At 46.3% G+C, this 24,588-nt stretch overlaps 1 protein-coding gene across 3 annotated transcripts in view; it reads right to left on the bottom strand.

Annotated features, from left to right (window-relative positions):
- The window catches only part of LOC143961701 (asialoglycoprotein receptor 1-like), a 105,691-nt gene that overhangs the window by 19,090 nt on the left and 62,013 nt on the right, over positions 1-24,588 (bottom strand). For all 3 annotated transcript variants that reach the window (XM_077471020.1, XM_077471022.1, XM_077471021.1), the window contains exons 7-9: positions 23,387-23,464; positions 3,501-3,575; positions 739-890 (exon numbers count right to left, since the gene is read on the bottom strand). In XM_077471020.1, coding sequence (XP_077327146.1) covers positions 739-890; positions 3,501-3,575; positions 23,387-23,464 — 305 coding nt within the window. The remainder of the gene's footprint in view (positions 1-738; positions 891-3,500; positions 3,576-23,386; positions 23,465-24,588) is intronic.

Genomic DNA, 24,588 nt, shown 5'->3' with positions numbered 1-24,588 from the left:
GTGGCGTAACTAGAACCTTCAGGGCCCCGGTGCAAGAAACTATGAAGGGCCCCCCTGAACCCCGGCCAGGGCCCTTCCCTCCGAGTCCGGCGGTGGAACTCCAGGGCGTGATCACAGGTATGACCTTTGTTAGCCCTGTAGTTCCACCACTGGTATCAGTAGTTTTTATTTATTTATTTATTTACATTTTTAGGTGCCCCATTGGGGGACTGTCCCTAGGTAGGATTGAGTCCCCGTCCCCAGAAGAGATGAGGTATTTTTCTCCAGGGCAGATGAAGTTACTGCCCCCAGGTGAGAAGGGGTCCCTGTCCCCAGGGGAGGTGGGGGTCCCTGTCCCCACGTGAGAAGGGGTCCCTGTCCCCAGGGGGATATGGAGGGGATGAGGGGGCTGCATGGGCCCCCTGCATCACAGGGCCCAGTTGCGGTCATGACTGCTACACCCCCTATAGTTACGCCCCTGCTGCAAAGGGTGGGCCAACTCAATATTGAACCCTACGGACTAAGACTGGGATGCCATTAAAGTTCATGTAAGTGTAAAGGCAGGTGTCCCAAGACTTTTGGTAATATAGTGTATCTAACTGGAAATGCAAGATCATAGTACCACATTAAATGCATCAAATTTGCAAGTCACATGAATCCATAACCTTTAAACATGAGACCCCAAGTCCTGATTTCCAGCACATGACATCTATGAGGGGTAGATATAGGATATGACCAGGAATAACTCATCATTCTTACCATCTCCCCCTCGCTATTAATGACCACCAGTTGGGCATTCAGGTCCTCACATTCTTTCTTGGAAACATTCCATGGTTGTGTATCTGAGGACACGTAGTAACAGCTGAGTCCATAGTGTGTCCACCCCGTACTGCATGTTAGATTAAGAGAGCCTGAGGGACCAAGAAAAGAGGATTACGAGGGACAAGCCACATTGTATTCATTATAGTAGTTCAGATGGACCAAGATAGTAAAATTGTAGTGAAAGGGAATCATTGATAAATAGCATTACATCTCCAATTGTAACCCCCTGGCTTCTTTTATGTCTTGTATGTATGTTATGTATTGTATTCTCAACTAGGGGGACCTTGTCCGATCATGTGTAGAGAATTCCGATTGGACAAAGTGCCACGGAATGTCCGACCGTGTGTACAAGAGCTTACACTAGGGTTTGACACAATCAAACCCTTCAGGTGTCCCTTTACACCCATCGACATCTGATCCAATCCTATCCGCTAAAAACAGACAGATGGGGATCCATTCTCCATCCACCTGGTGGATCGGATAGCTAAATGGACAGGTAGTCTGCTTACATCTGTCCACCCATAGAGGAGATGTCCATATCTCCTGGACATAAGCGGAGTGGACACGGACAAGCCACCTGCCTGCTCATTGGTGACCAGTGGATAGACTCCACGCTGAGTGGTGGAGCCCGCCCCGTGTGTAAGGGGCCTAAGGAAAATTCCTAAGATGTGGTCTGTTTACTCCTTCCCCGGCAGCTACATAAAGATTATGTGGGGTGTGGCAAAGGAGCTGGCCCAGCAAAGATGACAATTAGACACTTCCAGATGAGGACATAGGTTGGACTTGTGTCTTCTTTCCAACCTCGCCTACTATGCAACTAGGAGAAGGTGATGATGGACAAGGAAGGAGAGGGCTGTGCTACAGAATTGACTAGTCACAGTTACACACGATAACATTACATTCGACCATGGCTCCTCCCCATTCATTTGGCCCCTCCTAACTCAAATGCTACTTTGTATAGTAAGCTAAAGCTTACAGTGGGGATCGAAAGTTTGGGCACCCCAGGTAAAAAATGTGTATTAATGTGCATAACGAAGCCAAGGAAAGATGTAAAAATCTCCAAATGGCATCAAATTACAGATTAGACATTCTTATAATATGTAAAAAAAAGTTAGATTTTATTTACATCATTTACACTTTCAAAATTACAGAAAACAACAAAAATGGCGTCTGCAAAAGTTTGGGCACCCTGCAGAGTTAATATCTTGTACTGCCACCTTTGGCAAGTATCACAGCTTGTAAACGCTTTTTGTAGCCAGCCAAGAGTCTTTCAATTCTTGTTTGAGGTATCTTTGCCCATTCATCCTTACAAAAGTGTTCCGGTTCTTTGAGATTTCTGGGCTGTCTGTCACGCACTGCTCTTTTACGGTCTATCCATAGATTTTCAATAATGTTGAGGTCAGGAGATTGTGAAGGCCATGGCAAAACCTTCAGTTTAAGCCTCTTGATGTAATCCCCGGGGATTTTGAGGTGTGTTTAGGATCATTATCCATTTGTAGAAGCCATCCTCTCTTTAACTTCAGATTTTTCATAGATTTCATCAAGTTACCATCCAAAATTGTTAATATTTTATTGAATCCATTTTTCCTTCTACTCGTGAAATGTTCCCTGTGCCACTGGCTGCAATACAACCCCAAAGCATGATTAAACCACCCCCATGCTTAACAGTTGGACAGAGGTTCTTTTCATTCTATTCTGTGCCCTTTCTTCTCCAAACGTACCTTTGCTCATTCCGGCCAAAAAGTTCTATTTTAACCTCATCGGTCCACAGAACTTGTTTCCAAAATGCCTCAGGCTTGTCTATATGTTCATTTGCAAAGTTCAAACACTGATTTTTGTGGCAAGGACGTAGAAGAGGTTTTCTTCTGATGACTCTTCCATGAAGACCATATTTGTACAAGTATCTCTTTATAGTGGAATAGTGTACCACAACTCCAGTGTCTGCCAGATCTTTCTGGAGGGATCGTGCAGTCAAACGTGGGTTTTGAATTGCTTTTCTCACAATCCTGCGAGCTGTTCTGTCTGATATTTTTCTTGGTCTTCCAGATCTTGTTTTAACTTCCACTGTTCCTGATGACTGCCATTTCTTAATTACATTCCGAACAGAGGATATTGACATCTGAAAACGCTTTGCTATCTTCTTATAGCCTTCTCCAGCTTTGTGAGCGTCAACTATTTTCAGTTTCAGTTTTCTAGACAACTGCTTAGAAGAACCCATGGTGCTGATTGTTGGGGCAAGGTCAGATGAGTCTGGCCATTTAAAACCTTTGAGATTGACATCACCTGGTCTTCCCAGACGATGATTGAGAACAATCCATGACACTGGCAGGTCTCAGCTTTGCAAAAGGGGCAGTGCATGCTATAAATTCTACAGGGTGCTCAAACTTTTGCAGATGCCATTTTTTGTTTTCTGTAATTTTGAAAGTGTAAATGATGGAAATAAAATCTAACTTTTTTTTGACATATTATAAGAATGTCTAATCTGTAACGTGATGCCATTTGGAGATTTTTCCATCTTTCCTTGGCTTCGTTATGCACATTAATACACATTTTTACCTGGGGTGCCCAAACTTTCGATCCCCACTATATCTGCTGGAATTGCCGCTATAACCTTTAGTGCAGATACCACACCTTATAGTAAAAAAAAAAAAAAAAAAACAGAAAATTCAGGGATATCAGGAAGGACGGGATAAACGTACTTTTCGTTTTCTGGACCTCTTCTGTCACTTTCCCCAAAACTCCCAACATTCGCTGAATTTCGCTGTAAAGAAAAGCTGAAATACACAGAAAGTCAGTTAATATCTGCCAGATCTATCTATCCATCTATTAGACACGTGCAGTTTTTTTTTTTTTGTTCGGAATTTAAAGTAGGTCAAATTTTCATTTTTTCGGAAATTGTGGTATATCTGAAGTACCGAATTTAAACGAATCTGAAATGATGAAAAAAAAAAAATAATAATTCAGACAAAATTCTAATTCTTATTGTTTCGAATCGTTTTCAAATAGTTTTCCAATTTCCAATAATGGAATGGAATAAAATAGAATAGAAAATAAAGAAATTGAATAAGAAAAAAATATATAACAGAATAGAAAAGAATATAACAGAAAATAAAAGCATAACATATAATAGTAAAGTAAAACAGAACAAAATAGAATAGAAAATAAGATTAGAATAGAATAAAAATAATAGAATAAAATAGAATATAACCATCTTCTGAATTTCAAAATAGAATAGAATAATTTAATTAGAATTTATGAAAAAACATGAGAAAATAATTGAAAAGAATAGAATAGGGGAAAAAAGAATAGAATAGACTATATTAGAATAGAAAAGAATAGAATTCAACAAAAACAATAAACTAGAATAGAAAAAATATAACCATTTCCCAAAATTCAAATAGAATCAATTTAAATTAGAACAGAATCAAAAACAATAGATCAGAATAGAATAGAATTTTCTTTTTTTTTTTGGTGTTTTTATTTTTGGAGTACCTTGGCTAGGGATTAGGGAAGAATTATGTACAGACGAGGACACTTTAACTTTTCTTCTTCTGCAGCAATTTTAGCACAATCCTTGCAGGGGCCAGTAATGGACTTAGCTTAGTTGAAGAAGATGAAAGGTTCAAAATAAGTGCTAATTTTAATGGCTAATATGCAAGATATTGTCCTAAAAAAGGGTTTGGGGACCTGGCTCCTGCCCCAGGGGACATGGATGAATGCCAATTTTTGTTTTTTTAAATGGCCGTTTTCCGGGAGCACTGATTTTAATGACGATTAAAGTGAAAAAAAAAATGTGAAATATTCCTTTAAATATTGTGCCTGGGGGGGTGTCTATAGTATTCCTGTGAAGTGGAATGTGTTTCCCCTGTTTAGAACAGTCCCTGCACAAAATGACATTTAACAAAAAAAAAGTCATTTAAAACTGCTTGTGGTTTTAATGTAATGTCTTGTTCCAGCAATATTAATGAAAATCATTGAGAAAAAATTGCATGGGTAGCCCCCCTGCCCATTATCAGCCCCTTTGGGTCTTGTACGGATATTAAGGGGAACCCTGTACCCAAATTAAAAGAAGGAAAGACGTGGGGCCCCCAGGCCAAATATACTCAGAAGAACAGTATACAGGCAGTGCAAACAAGACAGGGACTGTGTAGGTTTGTTGTGTTAAGTAGAATCTGTTTGTAATTTTGAACTGGTACATTTTAAAGTGTAGCTCCAGTCAAAAAATCTATTTTTAAGTTTTTTGGAAAACATAGGGAAGGGTTATTACCCTTGAATAATTTTTTGGGCCGTCCGTCTTTTTTTCATCTCACTTCCTGTTGTCTCCTTCCGTTTGCAAGAAGGAGACGTTTGTAAGTTAGATGTTTGAAAGTAGGGGCCTGCCCTATATGCTCTACAGAAATGTGGCCCTAAGGTGTTGGTGCTGCCACAACACTGTAAGCCCTCAAAGTGACTCTTGGTGGGCGCTGGTGTGCCCTGCTGTAAACGATTATATCAAGAATTGTAATTACATGCCATTGCTGAACAGTGGTAGAAAAATTGGGCCTTTGGTGGTTGTGGTGGTGGTGGTGCTGCTGGTGGCACAACACTATAAGTCCTCACAGTTACTTTCGGTGGGTGCAGGAACAGGCCCTGCTGTGAAATATTATATCAAGAATTGTAATTACATGCTCCTGTTAAACAGGGGCTGGAAAATTGGGCCTTGGGCACTGGTGCTGGTGCCATGACACTGCAACCTCTCCCAGATACTCTAGTTGGAGTGCAGGAATGAGCCCTGCTGCAAAACATTTCATCAAAAAATTGTAATTACATGCCACTGTTAAACAAGGGCTGAAAAATTGGGCCTATACACTGCAACCTCTCCCATATACTCTAGTTGGAGTGCAGAAATGAGCCCTGCTGCAAAGCATTGCATCAAAAATTGTAATTACACGCCCCTGTTAAACAGGGGCTGAAAAATTGGGCCTCAGGCACTGGTGCTGGTGTCGCGACACTGCAACCTCTACCATATACTCTAGTTGGAGTGCAGGAATGAGCCCTGCTGCAAAGCATTGCACCAAAAATTGTAATTACATGCCCCTGTTAAACAGGGGGTGAAAAATTGGGCTGGTGGCATCACCCAGAACCAAAAATGTTCTTCCAAGATATCAGGAGGAGGAGGAGGAAGAGGATAGACAGTCAACATAACAGGACAGTCACTCAGCATCAGCATAGGCAGTCTTGAAGGGATGTGATATTTCAAAAAAAAAAATATTCGGTTACATCAGCTTCAGGTGCTTGGTAGCTGGTGGTTATCGAAGACTGATTCATCTTTATGAAGGTCAGTCGATCAACTGAGTCGGTGGACAGGCACACCCTGTGATCGGTTAGAAAGCCTCCAGCAGCACTGAAGGTGCGTTCCGAAAGAACGCTGGATGCAGGACAGGCCAGTAGCTAAATTGCATACTGTGCAAGCTCTGGCCAGTAATCCATCCTCAAGACCCAGTAAGCCAGAGGATTTTTGGTGGGAAAGGTGTCCAAGTCTGACCTTGCCCCTAGGTATTCCTGCACCATGTAAATCAGACGCTGGCGATGGTTGCTGGAACCGATCATACCTTGGCGCTGCGGACTAAAAAATTGTCTGACCGGTCAGACGGCAACCTTCTCCACCGCTCCTTCTGTGACTGACCGAAGACTCAGCAATACGTTGTCCAGGACCAGGAGTTTGTAACCTCCCAGTCTCTGGGAACGCATTGCACAGACCTTTCTGCAAGGCCTCCTGGAGATGTTTCATCCTCTGCTCCCTTTGCGACGGCAAGATAAGGTCGGCAACCTTACCCTTGTACCGTGGATCAAGGAGAGTGGCCAGCCAGTAATGGTCCCTCTCCTTGATCTGAAGAATATGAGGATCCTTCCGCAGGCTTTGCAGGATCAGGGAGGCCGTGCAGCGTAGGTTAGCTGACACATTCGGTCAGGAGTCCTCTGGGTCACTAAGAACAACATGATCCGCAGCCACCTCCTCCCAGCCAAGTACAAGTCCACGGGTTTCTTGGAACTGTAAATCATCCCTAAAAGACTGCTGCTGCTGATGCTGAGTGCCAGGCTCCACCTCCATGCTGACACAAGCCGCCTCCTCCTCCTCCTACTTGTGCTCTTCCTGTGTGATGGGTGGGACAGCAGGAACACTGTCTGGATAAAGGGGTCCTTGAGAGGCAAGGAAGTCCTCCTCTTCATGCCTCTGTTCTGCCTCAAGTGCCCTGTCCATTATTCCACACAGCGTATGCTCCAACAGGTGGAGAAGAGGTACAGTGTCACTCATGCATGCACTGTCACTGCTTACCATCCCCATGGCCTCCTCAAATGGTGACAGGACAGTGCATGCATCCCTGATCATGCCCCACTGGTGAGAAAAATCTGAGCTCCCCTGACCCTGTCCTAGTGCCATAGTCGCACAGGTACTCACTGATGGCCCTCTGCTGCGTGTGCAGCCGCTGCAGCATGGCCAACGTTCAGTTCCACCTGGTGGGCATGTCACATATAAGGCGGTTATTGGACAGGTTCAAATCCTTTTGGAGCTCAGCCAGCCGAGCACTGGCATTATATGATTTGCGGAAATGCACACAGACTTTCCTGGCCTGCCTCAGGACATCCTGTAAGCCTGGATACCTGCCCATGAACCGCTGCATCACCAGGTTAAGGACGTGAGCCACACAGGGCACATGGGTCAGTTGTCCCAGTTGGAGGGCGGAGAGGAGCTTGGTGCCATTTTCGCAAACCACCATTCCTGGCTTAAGCTGGCATGGCGTCAACCACCTCTCGGCCTGCCCCTGCAGAGCTGACAAAATATCTGCCCCAGTGTGGCTCCTGTCCCCCAAACAAACCAGCGCAAGCATGGCATGGCATCTTTTTGCCTGCGTACTTGCGTAGCCCCTTGAACGCCTACGGAGCACCGCTGTTTCCGAGGACAAAGCACTGGAAGAGGCCATGGAGGAAGAAGAAGAGGAGGAGGGGGTGGAGGAGAGAGGTGTGTCAAAACCAGTAGTAGTAGCATTTTCGAGGCGTGGTGGCGGAACAACCTCCAACACTACTGCACCTTGTCCTGGCTCCTTCCCAGCTGCCAGAAGAGTGACCCAATGGGCCGTGAAAAATAGGTAACGTCCCTGTCCATGCCTGCTGGACCATGAGTCAGTGGTAATATGCACCTTACCGCTGACCGCCTGGCCAGCGAGGCATGGACATTGCCTTTCACATGCCAGTAGAGAGATAGAGGTAGCAGTTGAAGTGCTAGCAATTTAGCCAAGCTAGCATTCAACCGCTGGGCATGTGGATGGCTGGGAATGAACTTCTTTCGACGGTCCAGCAGCTGGGGCAGGGAAATTTGCCTGCTACAATCGGATGTCGGTGTACTGTTAGCAGAGTGCGCGCAAGTACTTGGCTGTGACACACCTAAGGCCGCGTACACACGGGCGGATTGTCTGTCCAACTTAGTCCGCTGAACCGTGTTTCAGCGGACAATCCGCTCGTATGTGGGCTTCAGCTGACTTGTTGAGCGGACAGTCTGACGAACAAAGTCTTACGGAATTTCCGTAATTTTGTCCGTCCAAACTTGGTTTTGTCCGTCCAAACTTGGTTTCAGCGGAAGAGTCCGCTCGTGTGTAGGCAAGTTGGACGGACTAAGTATGGCGCATGCTCAGAAAGGATTTACACGGCCGAAGGTTGCATTGCGGTGTATTGGACGTCGTTTTTCTAGTCCCGTTGTACGTGCTGTATACGTCATCGCGCAAGCTTTCAGCGGACTGTCTGTTCATCGTGTGTGGTCAAGTCCGTTCATTCAAAAGTTGGACGGACTGTCTGTCGGATTGTCTGACGAACTTAGTTGGCCAGACAATCCGCCCGTGTGCACGCGGCCTAATTCTACACCTTCATTCCTCTCAGTGCAGGTTTCAGAGAGGACTGAAGGTCTAGTTGGTTGGAGATCCCAGCTGATGAGGAGCAAGGAGAGGTCCGCTTTGTTCTTTGGTGTGGGTCTTTGAGCCTGGGTGAGAGAGGATTAGGAGGATGAGGAGGGCTTGATCATCCACTCTAGCAAGTCTTCAGCATGATGTGGCTCAACACGTCCAGCTGCCGAAAATAAGGACAAGCATGTCCAATGGCCACGTGCTGATGACGATGCACCATGTCCACGACCAACACTGTTGTCTCTAGACACAGAGCCTGCTTGCCCTCTTTTATTGGCTCGTGACTGTCTGCCTCTCCTTGTTGGCCTTCCAGACATAGTAATGGCCTGCAGGGAGATGGGAAAACCAGCAATTGGGTAGCTTTATGTGCACACTGAGCAGATGACACAGTACACCAACTGTAATTACTGCAGCTGCCTGCCTGTGTTACAGAAACAGAACAACACCAGTAATATTTGATAGCTTCAGGTGTATACTGTGCAGAAGGCACACAACACCCACTCTAGCTGATGCAGATGCCTGTATTACAGAAACAGAGCACCAGTAATAAAGGGTATCTTCACGTGTATACCTTGCTGGAGGCACACAACACCCACTTTAACTGCTGCAGATGCCTGTATTACAGAAACAGAACACCAGTAATAAAGGGTATCTTCACGTGTATACCTTGCTGGAGGCACACAACACCCACTTTAACTGCTGCAGATGCCTGTATTACAGAAACAGAACACCAGTAATAAAGGGTATCTTCAGGTGTATACTGTGCAGGAGGCACACAACACCCACTTTAACTGCTGCAGATGCCTGTATTACAGAAACAGAACACCAGCAATAAGGGGTATCTTCAGGTGTATACTGTGCTGGAGGCACACAACACCCACTTTAACTGCTGCTGATGCCTGTATTACAGAAACAGAAAATCAGCAATAAGGGGTATCTTCAGGTGTATACTTTGCTGGAGGCACACAACACCCACCTTAACTGCTGCAGATGCCTGTATTACAGAAACAGAACACCAGCAATAAAGGGTATCTTCAGGTGTATACTGTGCTGGAGGCACACAACACCCACTTTAACTGCTGCAGATGCCTGTATTACAGAAACAGAACACCAGCAATAAGGGGTATCCTCAGGTGTATACTATGCTGGAGGCACACAGCACCCACTTTAACTGCTGTAGATGCCTGTATTACAGAAACAACACAACACCCACTTTAACAGCGCTAGGTTTTCAAGCCACAAAGACACTGTCCCTGCCTACACTGCTCTTTCCCTGACCGCCGCAACACACTACACAAGGCCACCATGCTGGCGGCCTTATATAGTGTGGGGCGTGTGCTTAACCCCCCTGAGCTATAATTGCCTGTGGCCAATTATGGCTCTCCTCACTGCCGGCGCTGTGATTGGCCAAGCATGCGGGGTCACAGCGCATGCTTGGCCAATCATGAGCCAGCAATGAACTGCGATGGCGCAGTGCATTGTGGGCTGTGAGCGCCACATGAATATGGCGTGAACGGCCCACAGAGTTCTGGCTTCGCCAAACGAGCGAACAGCCGGTGTTCGAGTCGAACATGCATTTGACTCGAACATAGAGCTCATCCCTACTCACTAGCCCTCAGATGAATGAATGCCTCCTTCCAATGTCTGAAAGTAGTCCCAGACCAGAGTCAACCAGGCAGTACCTCGATCAGCTAGCCCAGCTGAGGCCTCACAAACAGAATTCTCAGATTCCAGGATAAGACATTAATGCTCTAGAGCTCAAACTATTTATACCCTTACCCAGAAGTCACCTGTGCAAGGGCCCACAAGATTAGCGAAAGCAGTTTGAATATTCATGCTGACCATTTACATTACTATGTCTATATTACCTATGGTCCAGAATTATCTAGGGCATGATGCCCCAGTAGAAGTACCATAGTACGAAACATGTTGGGTACATAACCTGCTTGGATCCACATCCCACCTTTTTTTATCTGTTGTTCACGATCACGCTTAGTACGCATCTTGAGTGATAGTTTGTACGTTTTTTACCTATTTTATTTAAATACATTTTTATGTGGAGGCTTTTTTTTCTATTTCCCATGATTGATGCTGCTTTTGGGATGACCACTAACATCTTCTCATTGGAACCCCTATGGTGACAACTCATTATCGATCTGGACGTGGATGCTGCTTATACCATCTTTCCTGCTGGCGTCCTGGTTGGAGAGCTTGTTTTGGAGGATTTTTTCACACTCGATTGACCCACCGTCACTGGCATGTGTGTCCACATTTTGTGGTAAGAGTACACATCCCCCACCCTTCCTTGGTGTTGGATACACATCCCAGATTGCTGTGTGTGAAAGTCACTCCCTATATCGTATACCAGCTTATTCTCTTCACAAGAATGATTGCATCTCATTATTATGTTTGAGAGACTATATACTGGTGATGGTGAACCTTGGCACCCCGGATGTTTTGGAACTACATTTCCCATGATGCTCATGCACTCTGCAGTGTAGTTGAGCATCATGGGAAATGTAGTTCCAAAACATCTGGGGTGCCAAGGTTCACCATCACTGCCATATACCTTTCATTGAATGTTTTTATGGACCTTCCAATAAGATTATCATAGATAGATTTCAATGCTGATTAGCCTTGGTCAGACCACATCTCATGTGCAATTATTATATGGACTACATCATTCCCTCTTGGTTCATGCGGTTGTGCTGTGTTCACATAAGTCTATTTATGGTTTTCACTCATGCACTGAACACATTTAATATATTGTATTAATTGCATATTCATATTGCCATTCACCATTTCATTTGTGAATATCCACCCTAATGCCGTGTACACACGACTGGACTTTACGTCGGAATGAACTCTGATGGACTTTTTGACTGACTTTTCGACGGAATTCCGCTGAAACAGACTTGCCTACACATGATCACACCAAAGTCCGATCGTTTAACGGAATGTTTACGACGGGATTAGAAAAAGAAGTTCAATAGCCAGTAGCCAATAGCTGCCCTTGTGACGTTGTTGGTCCATCGGACCTGGATGCAGACAAGTGGTTTTCTTGATAGGAACTGGTTCCGGTGGAAAGATTTGAAACATGTTCTATTTCTAAAGTCCGTCAGATTTTTCAACAGAAAAGGTCCGATGAAGCCCACACACGAACGAATTGTCCGATGGATTCGTTCCGTCAGAACTTTGCTGTTGAAAAGTCCGGTCGTGTGTACACGGCATAAGGGGTTTTCTTTGGGGTGGTCATACTCTTCTCAGCACTGCATTTTTTCACTTCTAGAGCTAAATTTGCCTAACCCAGAATTGCAGCCTTGATTACAGTGACACAAAGCTAAAATTTACCGAACACAAAAATACAGCCTCACTGACTACAGTGAGCAATGCTAAATCTATCTAGTCCTAGTACCTATCTAGGAGGGTGCCACGTATCTATCCAAATATTATATACTGGTCCATCTATCTATTCATTTCAAAGGTGTTCCATCAGTTTGAGATCAGGACTCTGTGCAGGCCAGTCAAGTTCCTCCACCCTAAACTCACTTATCCACACTATATTGCCAATAGCATTGCCCCCCCCCCCCAAATCATTTGGAGGAGGGGGGATTAAGGTGTGGGGTCGTTTTTTAAGGGGTTGGGCTTGGCCCCTCAGTTCCAGTGAAGGGAACTCTATAAGACTATGTCTGCCCCTCTATTAGAGGCTGGCATAGCACACTATGTAAGTGGTTTTAAAAAATATGAGTGTTCTAAATACAGATTTTGAGCTGTCTTCAGGCCGGTCACATGACTTCCTGGCCTCTTTTCAGTTTCGATGGATGTCTTCTGTGGGAGGGGCCGTGTTCTCCCTTTGAGGTCAGCCTGGGAGATCACGAGCCCGCTCACCCCTCCCACAGAAGCTCTGTCTCTTAGCTGTAAATCGGTTGCGAGTCACGCGACCGGCTGAAGACAGCTCAAAATCGGTATTTAGACCACTCGTTAAACTATTAAAACCACTTACATAGTGTGCTATGCCAGCCTCTAATAGAGGGGCTGGCATTGACAATTTTAATTTTTTTTTAAGAATATCGGCGGGGGTGGGGGGAGAGACACAAGGGGGAGATAACAGGCAGGAGAGAGGTGGTGAGGGGAGAGAGGAGAGCAGAGAGGACAGCAGCGTATGATGCAGGGATGTATGATCAGGGCTTAGCGGCCCTGATTTTCGTTGTCAGAGCAGCGAGGGCATACAGAAAGTGGCAGGTTCAGGGAGTTTTTTTTTTACAGTTTAGAGGAGGGCAGATTGCAGAGCACAAGCACTGCTTTTCAATACTGAACCCCTACAGACTTAGCCCTTGTACACACGGTCGGAGATTCCGTCGGAATGTGTCCGATCGGAGCGGTTTGTCGGATATTCCGACTGTGTGTGGTCTGCATCGGAATATCCGTCGGACCAAATTTTCCAACTTGCGGGAAATATTTTCCGACAAACTGCTCCGATCGGACATACTCCGATCATGTGTAGAGAATTCCGATCGGACAAAGTGCCTCGCATTGCTCAGATCAAATTCCTACATCAAAGCTATTGGCTACTAGCCTGAACGTAGTCCCATCGTAACGAAATTACGTCATCACGTTCTGAAAGATCGGATTTTCCGACAACTTTGTCTGACCGTGTGTATGCAACAGTTTCGGACAAGATCCGTCGGACAAAATCCGACGGATTTGGTTGTCGGAATCTCCGACCGTGTGTACAAGGGCTAAGACTGCGATGCCATTAAAGTTCATGTGCGTGTGAAACAGTGGTTCTCAACTCCTGTCTTCAGGACCCACTAACAGGCCAGATTTTAAGTATTACCTTGGGGGAGATACAGACTAGAATACTGCAATCACTGAGCAGCAAATGATATCACCTGTGATGTATTTCAGTTTTCTTGCAAAGGGATGGGCTAGCGGTTTGGCCCGAGCATAAGTTGGGGCCAAACTTTCATTCAGATGTTCGCCCCACCCAAACCAACCACAATACATTGCAGCGCTGAACAGTGCCAGGAATTTTTCAAAAGTGTGTTTGTCTTATTTAACCATTTTTACACTTTCTTTGTGAAATGGTAGGGATACTTTTGTACCCCCTTACCATTTCAAACAGGGGGGGGCGGGATCTGGGGGTCCCCTTGTTAAGGGGGGCTTCCAGATTCTGATAAGCTCCCCGCCCGCAGACCCCCACAACCACCACTCAGGGCTGTGGGGATGAGGCCCTTCTCCACATCAACATGGGGACATGGTGCTTTGAGGGGTCACAGACCCCAAAGCATCCTCCCAATGTTGAGGGCATGTGGCCTGGTATGGTTCAGGTGGGGGAGGCGCTCTCTCGTCCCCCCTCTTTTCCTGGGACCTGCCAGGTTGTGTGCTCGGATAAAGGGTCTGGTATGGATTTTTAGGGGGAACCCCACGTCAATTTTTTTTTAAATTTGACACAGGGTTCCCCTTAATATCCATACCAGACCTGAAGGGCCTGGTAATTGAATTTAGGGGAACCCCCACGCTTTTTTTTTTATTATTTTTTTTTTTTATCAATGAATGAATTGCCGGCTAATACAGAGAACACTCATTGTGTGTTCTCTGTATTACGAGAGCCGACAATGGAAAGTGATTTTAAAAGACTTTTTTTCCTTGCAAAATGACACTTTGTGCAGAGACAGTTCTAAGCACGGGAAACATGCGCCCCTTCACAGCCATACTATAGACACCCCCCAGGTACGAAATTTAAAGGAATATAATGCCGCGTACACACAAGCGGACTGTATGGCGTACTTAGTCCGTCATACAATCCGACGGACAGTCCGTCATACTTTCGACTGAACGGACTTGACCACACACGGATGCACAAACAGTCCGTCGAAAGCTTGCGCGATGACGTGTACAGCACGTACTACGGGACTAGAAATAGGAAGTCCAATACACAGCAAAGCACCCTTCCGCCGTGTAAATCCTTTCTGAGCATGCGCCATTCTTAGTCCGTCGAACTAGCCTACTGACGAGCGGATTGTCCGCTGAAACCAAAGTTCGACAGACAGAATTTCGAAAAATCCGAAATACTTAGTACGCCAGACTGCACGCTGAAAAAGTCCGCTGAAGCCCACACACGAGCGGACTGTCCGCTGAAATGTGTTTCGACGGACTAAGTTCGCCATACAGTCCGCCCGTGTGTACGCGGCATTACACTTTAATTGTTTCACTTTAATCATTATTAAAATTACTGCTCCTGAAAAAACGTCCGTTTTTAAAAACTTTTTTTGCATTGATCCATGTCCCCTGGGTCAGGACCCGGGTCCCCAAACACTTTTTAGGACAGTAACTTGCATATTAGCCTTTAAAATTAGCACTTTAGATTGTGAACATTCGAGTCCCATAGACTTTAATAGGGTTCTAAAGTTCACAGGAAGTTTAGGTCTGTTCGCAGGTTCTGGTGCGAACCGAACAGGGGGGTGTTCGGTTCATCCTTAGACAGGGCACTGGAGGCAAAGCAGCAGGAGGAAGAGGAGGACTTCTTTTCCTCTCAAGACCCACTTTATCCAGACACCATCATTCCTATGTCACATAACACACAGGAGGAGAGAGGGGAGGAGGATGAGGAGGAGAATTCTGGCACTTTTATAGGCTTCGAAGAAGAGGAAGACATGCGTCAATCTGTAAGCGATGGCTTTCCAACCCCAGGACCCTTGGGAGTAGTACGTGGCTGGGAGGAGGAAGTTCCAGATGCTGTCATCCTGAGTGACCCCGAGGAGTCTGCTTCTCAAGCCACAGGAAATTTGAGGCACATGGCCAACCTCATGCTTCAAAGCCTGCGAAAGGACCCAAGAATCGATGGCATAAAGGAGAAGGACGATTACTGGTTGGCAACCCTCCTTGACCACCGTTATAAGGGGAAGGTCTCAGAACTCACCACAGAGTGCAGAAGATAAAATTTCTTGAGGACACGTTAAGGAGGATTTTATTGAACGTTTTTCCTGACTTCAGTAGGTTAGAGTGGAGCGTTGGAGAAGGCGTCCGCTTAAGTGAGGCATTTTGGATTTTTTTTAGTCCTCGCCACCCAGGGCTGTCAGCTTCCACATCCCATCGGCATCATCTGCATCAAATGATGGATGATTACCTTGGGGCCAAAACAGAGATGGAGAGCTTTCCAGCTGACGATCCACTGACTTACTGGGTCATGAGAATAGACCACTGGTCAAAACTTGCCCAGTTTGCTATTGAGTTTTTGGGCTGCCCTGCATCCAGCGCGCTTTCAGAACGGGCATGCAGTGCTGCAGGAGGTTTCATTACTGATCATAGAACGCGTCTGTCCACAGACTCCGTGGACCATTTGACTTTTATAAAAATGAATCAGTCCTGGATTACCAGCTATGAAGCCCCTGATGCCCCTGTTACTTCTATCCAAAGTCAAAGTGACACCAGAATGTATACAAAAAATCTCTAATCTTGTTCCCAGTGCACTACATTGTGGCCTCTTCATACACACTGAATCCCCAGCTGTTGCTGAGCAAAATAAAGGCAGCTTTCAGGGAAAATTTCATTTTTTTGGATTTCTATTTGCAATTTTTGCTGCAGCAGATCCCAGACATGGTACAGATTTGCCACTTTACAGGTAGACTAATAACCTGTACACACAATCGGTTTTCCCGTCGGAATAAACTCTGAAGGTTTTTCCAACGAAGTTCAGACGGAATTCCGCTGAAACTGTCTTGCATACACACGATCACACAAGAACGCGGTGACGTACAGCATGTACGATGGGACTATAAAAAGGAAGTTCAATAGTCAGTAGCCAATAGACAATAGCTTCCGTTTCGTACTTGTTTCAGAGCATGCATCGTTTTTGGTCAATTGGAACAGCATACAGACGAGTAGTTTTCCCAATAGGAAATGGTTCCGTCGTACATATTTAGAAAATGTTCCATTTCTAAGTCCGTCAGAATTTTCTACATAAAAAGTCCGATGGGGCATACACACGATCGGAATATACGATGAAAAGCTACCGTCTGACTTTTTCTGTCGGACATTACGCTCATGTGTATGCAGCATAAAGGGACCCCCCCAGGCACTATATTGGAAGGAATTTTTTTTTTTTTATGCTTTCGCTTTAAAAATAAAAAAAATTTAAAATTAAGTTTTTCATAAACTTTTTTTTCTATTGATACATGTCCCTCAGGGCAGGACCCGGACCCCTATAACCATCGTATGCCCAATTACTTGCCTATAAGTCTTCAAAATGGGCACTTTTGATTTTTGACGTTCGGGTCCAATTGACTTTAATGGGGTTCATTATTCGGGTTCGAACTTTCGCGGTGTTCGAAAGTTCTGGTGCGAACCGAACTGGGGGTCCATTCGGCCCATCCCTATTAGTGGGTCCTGAGGACGGGAGTTGGTGTAAAGGTGGGTGTCCCAATACTTTTGGCAAAAATAGTGTTTGAGTGTCTTTAAAGAATTTAATGGATCTCGGTACATTTGTAATGAAATTTAATGAAATTTAACTTTTTATGGCAGTGTTTGTTCTTGCTTGGCTGTCCCGAAAACTCCATGAGAGGAAATGGTTGAATATTTGTATATAGAAGGGATGGTGGAAACCCTTGCCTATACTGAGTACATTTTCTATTGTAGCTATTAAGCTTTCTTGATCATACATCACGGGACACAGGAGCTTCATTACATAGTGGGTTATATAGGCACCTCTGGTGATTGGACACTGGTTGACCCTAATTAAAGAGAATTCCTCCCCTATATAACCCCTCCCATTTGGGAGGCACCTCAGTTTTTTCGCCAGTGTCTGGTCGATGGTCACGTAAAACGTAGCTCTATGCGGGTCCCGGCGAGGGCCGAAGGGCTATAACAAACCGGATCCATACCTCGGGCCGATAATTGACTCCCAAGATGGTATGGTACCCGGGCCTCGTCTGCCGAAGAAACGAGGTTCTGCCTGTAAGTCCTCTCCATTGGAAGACTGGGCTCTGGGACAACCAGACTTGGGGTACTGTTTACTCAGGGCGCCCGTAAGTTTCTGGCAGAGCTTTTTACAAGGCCCAGGTAGGAGGATCTTTTCGTAAGAACCCCAGATACGCCTAAAGGTTGGCTAACAATACCCGCCGTGATGGGTGAAGGCTGGAATTGGTCTGAGATCAGCAATTCCTGCGGCGGGGACAGGTAAGGGAAGTCATCCTATATATTTTAATATATGAATGGATTTCTTCATTGTGAGTAGTTGTATGTCTTACCTGGTTTCCACCACTAGATGGAGTAAGAGCAGCCTGATGCATACTTACATGCCTTTCAATACAAACACGCTCAGTGAATGCCTGGTTCTCCAGCTACTCACGCCTCCCTTACAGTTCCTGCCACAAGTTAAGGTAAAAAGGGGTCCCATGCAGGTCCAGGGGTTCCACGTTGCTCCCTTTGGGTTCTCCTTCCCCCCCCCGGATCCCGCGGTTCTCGTGCACGCGCGCGAACGCTTGCACGCGCGCCGGGCGCGCTCCCGGCCTAATGGAGGAGGGGGGGGTGTGGTTGCCAGCTGTGCACGTTTAGTGTGCTCAATGCTGTAGTGCAGGCGCCAAACGGCCGTTTTAAAAAGCCCAGAGCGTCAGGGGACTGTAACTGGACACACAGGAGCTGTGGGCTGTAAGCATCCATGTGGGATTGGATCCAGGCAAACCTTAAGACACCTACTCAGCATCAGGTTGTGCAGTTAAGCATATATTGATTTATTGTGAGACTTTAAGCACAACAAGTGATTGCATTTGTACTAGTACCTCTGCTTTGTAGCTTAGGACTATGTCTCCTCGTAAGAGGATTTCAGGGGTAGGTAATTAAAGCACTGGCAAGTCACCGCCTAGGTCCAGGGGTTCCAAAAGTGCCTGTGAATTACCATCCCCCTCTGCAAGACTGGAGCCAGCCTCTCATAACGAGTCAGTGCACCTGTCAGGTTTGCAGCCTCTCCTAATGTCGCAGCCCCGGTTTATATCACTGAGATTCCCTTAGGGCTACATTGGAGGGTTTTGAAGGGAGGATCATGAATTTTATTTCTGCTTCCCTAAAAGATAGCAGGAAAGGGGTAGATCCCCTCCCTCTGCTGAAATCCCTCTCTCAGATAATTGTTCTGAAAATGAGGAGGGATCCCTATCTTTGGATAAGGGATCATGAGCAGTCGGATAAGTCAGAGGTAGAGGAGATAGTCCCCTCCTCCCAGGCACTCAGAAAGCAGGTGCAGTATTATACTGAATTGGTGCGTACCACATTCAGAATGCCTGCTGCTGAAATCGCTACATCCTCTGTCTCTTCCCTGGGAGTCAGGAAAGCCCCACAGACTGCTTGTTCCTTCCCAATTCATCCTTTAACGGATAAATTGATGTATGAGGACTGGGGACATCCCGATAAACTGTTTACTCCTCCCAAGAGGTTTTCTATGCATTATCCTGTGGAGGAAAGTTTCACCAAGAAATGGGGGGTCCCATCTGTCGATGCGGCTATCTCTTGTGTGAATAAAAACCTAGCTTGTCCTTTGGATAATGCGCAGGTATTTAAGGATCCAGCTGACAAGGGGCTGGAAACCTTATTAAAAGCCTCCTTTTCCAGGGCCGGCGCTGTGGTGCAACCTACAGTCGCAGCCGTGGGGTTGTGTCAGTTCCTCACGGAACAAGTTAAACAGATGTTTGAACTCCTTCCCAGTGAGGAAGTAGAGAAATATGCAGAATTGCCTCACATCTTGTGTTTCATAACTGATGCGATTTTGGATTCTGTTCAACAAGCATCACGTTTGTCCCTCATGTTGGTTCACATGCGAAGGACCCTATGGCTAAAGAATTGGGCTGCTGAGATGTCATGCAAAAAGCATTTGACTGGGTTCCCGTTTAAAGGGGAACGTTTGCTTCTCGTAGAGAATGGGGAGAATTAGATAAATCTGTCCAAATATTTCGGGAGGTAAATCTACACTCCTTCCAGTCAAAAAGAGCAAACGTCCTTCATTCAGGCGTACTCTTTCTCCCGAAGCATCAAGCTCTAAACAGTGGCGACGGCCTTCCCAGCCCTCCGCTGCTAGAAAGCCTCAGGGCCGAGCCCAGGGACAGAAAAAAGACTTGGGGGCGAAAGCCTGCCAAGCAGACCCCCAAGACCTCCTTGTGAAGGGGCGCCCCCGCTCGGCCGAGTGGGGGAAGGCTCCTGCAATTTGCAGGCGCCTGGCGGGAGGAGATTCAGGACAAATGGGTGATCTCTTCAGTATCTCTGGGCTACAAGCTAGAGTTTCAGAAGATTCCACCTTCTTGTTTCTAAGGTCAAGGATCCCCAAGGATCCGATAAAGCAGAAACCGCTATTCCTGGCCTTAGATCAGTTACTATCCCAGGGTGTGATAGTAGAAGTGAGCCCGAAAGATCAGGGTTCAGGTTTACATTCGAATCTCTTCACCGTTCCAAAAACAAACGGAAGTGTCAGACCTATCTTGGATCTGAAAGACTTAAACTGGTTTTTACATATCCAGTCCTTCCGGATGCAGTCAATACGCACTGTGGTCTCCTCCCTGCAAGGAGGAGAATTCATGGCATCAATAGATATCAAAGATGCATATCTCCATGTGCCAATATTTCCCGCACACCAGAAATTTCTGAAGTTCGCGGTAGAGCAGCGCCATTTTCAATTTGTGGCCCTGCCGTTCGGCCTAGCTACGGCCCCCCGAGTCTTCACGAAGATTCTAGACCCTCTCTTAACAAACCTAAGAGTTCAGGGCATAGCCGTCATGGCTTACCTAGACGACTTGCTTCTCGTAGAGAGAGCTACAACGTGCCTGAGTCGCAGCGTCGCCAGAACGCTAGAACATCTAGGTCGCCTAGGTTGGATTATAAACCTAGAAAAGTCGTCTTGGCAGCCGACCACCAGGTTGGATTACCTGGGTCTAATTATCGACACCGCTCAGGGCAGGGTGTTCCTTCCAGGGCCAAAGGCCTTGGCCACTGGAGATCTGGTGCGCCTGATTTTGGGCAGAAGATCTTCCTCCATTTGCTTATGTATGAGACTATTGGGAAAGATGGTCGCCTCATTCGAGGCCATCCCATTCGCCCAGTTCCACTCAAGGCCCCTGCAAAGATGCATCCTTGCGATTTAGAACAGGAAGCCCCAATCCCTGGATCTTCCTATGCGTTTATCCCCTTGGGCACGCAAAAGTCTTGTCTGGTGGTTACAAACCAGGAATTTGCTGAAAGGCAAAACTTTTCTTCCCCTCTCAGGGAAGGTTGTCACAACGGATGCCAGCCTGACAGGCTGGGGAGCCGTGTTGCAGGGAACATGCTCGCAGGAAAGATGGTCTGCGACCGAAAGTCTGCTGTCCATAAATATCTTGGAGATTCGGGCAGTTTACATGGCACTCAGAGAGTGGTCTCACAGACTGCGAGGTTTCCCAGTTCGGATTCAGTCCGACAATGCCACCGCAGTGGCTTATATCAATCACCAGGGCGGTACCAGAAGTCTGGTGGCCCATAAGGAGGTGAATCGCATACTTGTCTGGGCAGAAGAGCATGTTCCGTGCCTCTCTGCAGTCTTCATCCCAGGAGTGGAGAATTGGCAGGCGGATTATCTCAGCCGCCAGCAGTTGTGTCCAGGAGAATGGGCTCTGCACCCCAATGTGTTTCGAGACATATGTTACAAGTGGGGCACTCCAGATGTGGATCTGTTTGCGTCCAGATTCAACAGGAAACTGGACAACTTTGTGTCAAGGACAAGAGATGCACTTGCTCAGGGGTCAGATGCTCTGACGGTTCCCTGGGATCAGTACAATCTGATCTATGCCTTCCCCCCGAGCCCGCTGCTATCGCGGTTCCTGGGAAGGGTCAAGAGGGAGGCGAAGTCGGTCCTTCTAGTGGCCTCGGCTTGGCCCAGGCGACCATGGTTCGCAGAAATCATGAAGTTGGCAGTGGGCAGGCCATGGACCCTCCCTCTCCGGCCAGATCTGCTCTCACAGGGTTCAATTTACCATCCTGCTTACGCAGTCTGAATTTGACGGTCTGGCTGCTGAGACCCACATTTTGAGAGGCCGTGGTCTTTCGGGCCCAGTCCTTTCCACTCTGGTCAATGCCAGAAAGCCGGCCTCCAGGCGTATCTATTACAAGATCTGGAGGACATATGTTTCCTGGTGTGAACCCAGGAGATGGCATCCTAGAAGGTATGTCATTAGCAGAATCTTGGCCTTTCTCCAATCAGGCCTTGAAATGAATTTGGCCATAAGCACCATCAGGGTGCAGATTTCGGCCCTATCGGTCCTTTTTCAAAGACCGCTTGCATCACATTCCCTAGTACGGGCTTTTATCCAGGGGGCTATGCGGATAAAACCGCCAGTCAAACCTCCGGTATGCCCATAGGATATGAATTTGGTTCTCTCGGCCTTAGAAGCCCAACCATTTGAACCTCTGCATCTGGCTTCTTTAGCTCTCTTGACAAAGAAGCTGGTTTTCCTAGTAGCCATATCCACGGCTAGAAGGGTATCAGAATTGGCAGCTCTTTCCTGTAAAGAGCCCTATTTAATTATCCATAAGGACCGAGTGGCTATGCGTCCCAACAGGTCCTTTCCACCTAAGGTGGTTTCAGGTTTCCACCTGAATCAGGATATAATCCTACCATCCTTTTTTCCAAATCCTCAGAGGAAGAATCCTTACACACTTTAGATGTGGTTAGAGCAATCAGTCTTTATCTTCAAGCTACTGCTCAGATAAGAAAAACTGACTGTTGATTTATTCTGCCAGAAGGCCCTAGAAGGGGTCAGGCAGCGTCAAAGTCCACTCTCTCGAGGTGGATCAGACAGGTTATTTCTCAGGCCTATAGCTTAAAGGGGCAGATTCCTCCTTTTCAGGTGAAAGCGCACTCTACTAGGGCTATCAGTGCTTCTTGGGCAGTGCATCACCAGGCCTCCCTGGCTCAGATCTGTAAGGCTGCGACTTGGTCATCAGTCCACACATTCACCAGACTCTATCAGGTGGATGTCAGAGGGCAAGAGGATATTGCCTTCGGGCGCAGTGTACTGCAGGCTGCAGTTTAGGTCCTCAGGTCCCTGGCGGTCTATATTTATGATCTGTGTCTCCCTCCCCTCAACCTGAGCATTGCTATGGGACATCCCACTATGTAATGAAGCTCCTGTGTCCCGTGATGTATGATCAAGAAAATGGGATTTTTATATACAGCTTACCTGTAAAATCCTTTTCTTGAGAGTACATCACGGGACACAGGGCTCCCGCCCCTCTTGGGTTTTACGTGGTTCTTATTGCTTTGCTACAAAACTGAGGTGCCTCCCAAATGGGAGGGGTTATATAGGGGAGGAATTCTCTTTAATTAGGGTCAACCAGTGTCCAATCACCAGAGGTGCCTATATAACCCACTATGTAATGAAGCTCCTGTGTCCCGTGATGTACTCTCAAGAAAAGGATTTTACAGGTAAGCTGTATATAAAAATCCCATTATATTCTCCATACATTCAAACACTGACCAGGGCTGCCACCATATACATAGTTCAGAAAAAAACTCACCCATTCTTCCATCACCCACTCGTAAATCCATCTGGGTCTGGCTACAGTAGGTGGTTAGAAGACTTACAGTAGATAAAGGCTATCAAAACCACTGCAATATACATTGAGAAATATATCATTACCAATGTATATATAAGTTGAAGTATGCTTCATTAAGAGCTCATTCTCAAGATCTGTGACTGTGGTCTTCATGGCGGAATCTGAGATAAAGAAAGAACCAATATCAATTAGCATTGTTGGGTTTATCATGATACACCCCTCTGTACTCTACATAATTCTATCAAGATGCATCCCCTACCCTTCCCACCATGGGCGTCCGCAGAACTTTTTTCAAGTGGGGGCATCATTTTAGGGTGACTCCATGCACCACCCCTTTTCGACAATGTGATTATCACATTATCATGTTCAGAGACTACAGACGTAGTACAGTCCCTAGTATAAGTAATCCCCATGTACCATGATGCTCTCCTAGTCTCCTTTGATTGGCCCTCAGTTATGACCAATAGGGAAAGAACGGAGCCCGCACCCCGATAGCGATGCAACTGTGCTGAATTTAAGATCTGATCCCTGATTCCAGGGGGGGGGCACTTGACCCCCCTTGCCCCTACCTGCGGACGTCCATGCTTCCCACCACCCATTTGGGGTCTCCTGATCTTTGTTAAAGATAATGATCAGTTAGTCTGATCGTGGACATTTATTCATGTGGCCATAGTGGGTTCTCCAAGGCAGGTTATTATTTCCAGGCTTAGGTTACAATTTCTGATCAATATGGACCATGGTGGACTGAGCAATGAGAACCTTATTAGATAGTCAGTCTGCTTTAACGTCCAACTCCGGTATCTTATGAAATAGTGTCCACATAAACGTAACCCCTTGAAGGACGCCCGCAGTACGTTTACTGCAAGCGGGCGGCAGCTCCAGGCTAAAGGACGTGCCGGTATATCGCTCAACACAGGTGCATTGGTGCGCCCCCTTTGGCATGCAGCGGAATGGCCCCTGTGGCCATTGTGTCCAGTGGACATGGTGCTTGGTACCTGGTCCCTCATCATGTGATCGCTATGACCAATCGCAGCGATCACATAATTACACGTAAGCAGAACTGTCATGATTGGCTTTCATTCATGACAGCTTGCTTACTACTGTAATGCTTACAAAAAGGGGGGGGGGGGGAATATATATCTCCATATACTGGGACTTTAAATGAAACGCACAAGGAAGGGGGGGCAGTGCGTCTCCATCCCTATTCTAAATTCAAAAGACAAAACGAGTATGGGACTTTAAATGAGGCAGGCTCAAAAACAATGTAAGAGTAGAAATTGTATTA

This window comes from Lithobates pipiens, unplaced genomic scaffold (assembly GCF_037356315.1).
Source record: "Lithobates pipiens isolate NorthernLeopardFrog02 unplaced genomic scaffold, aLitPip1_a1.2 Scaffold_8, whole genome shotgun sequence".
NCBI lineage: Eukaryota > Metazoa > Chordata > Amphibia > Anura > Ranidae > Lithobates > Lithobates pipiens.
This window is presented reverse-complemented; position numbering and strand designations above follow the sequence as displayed.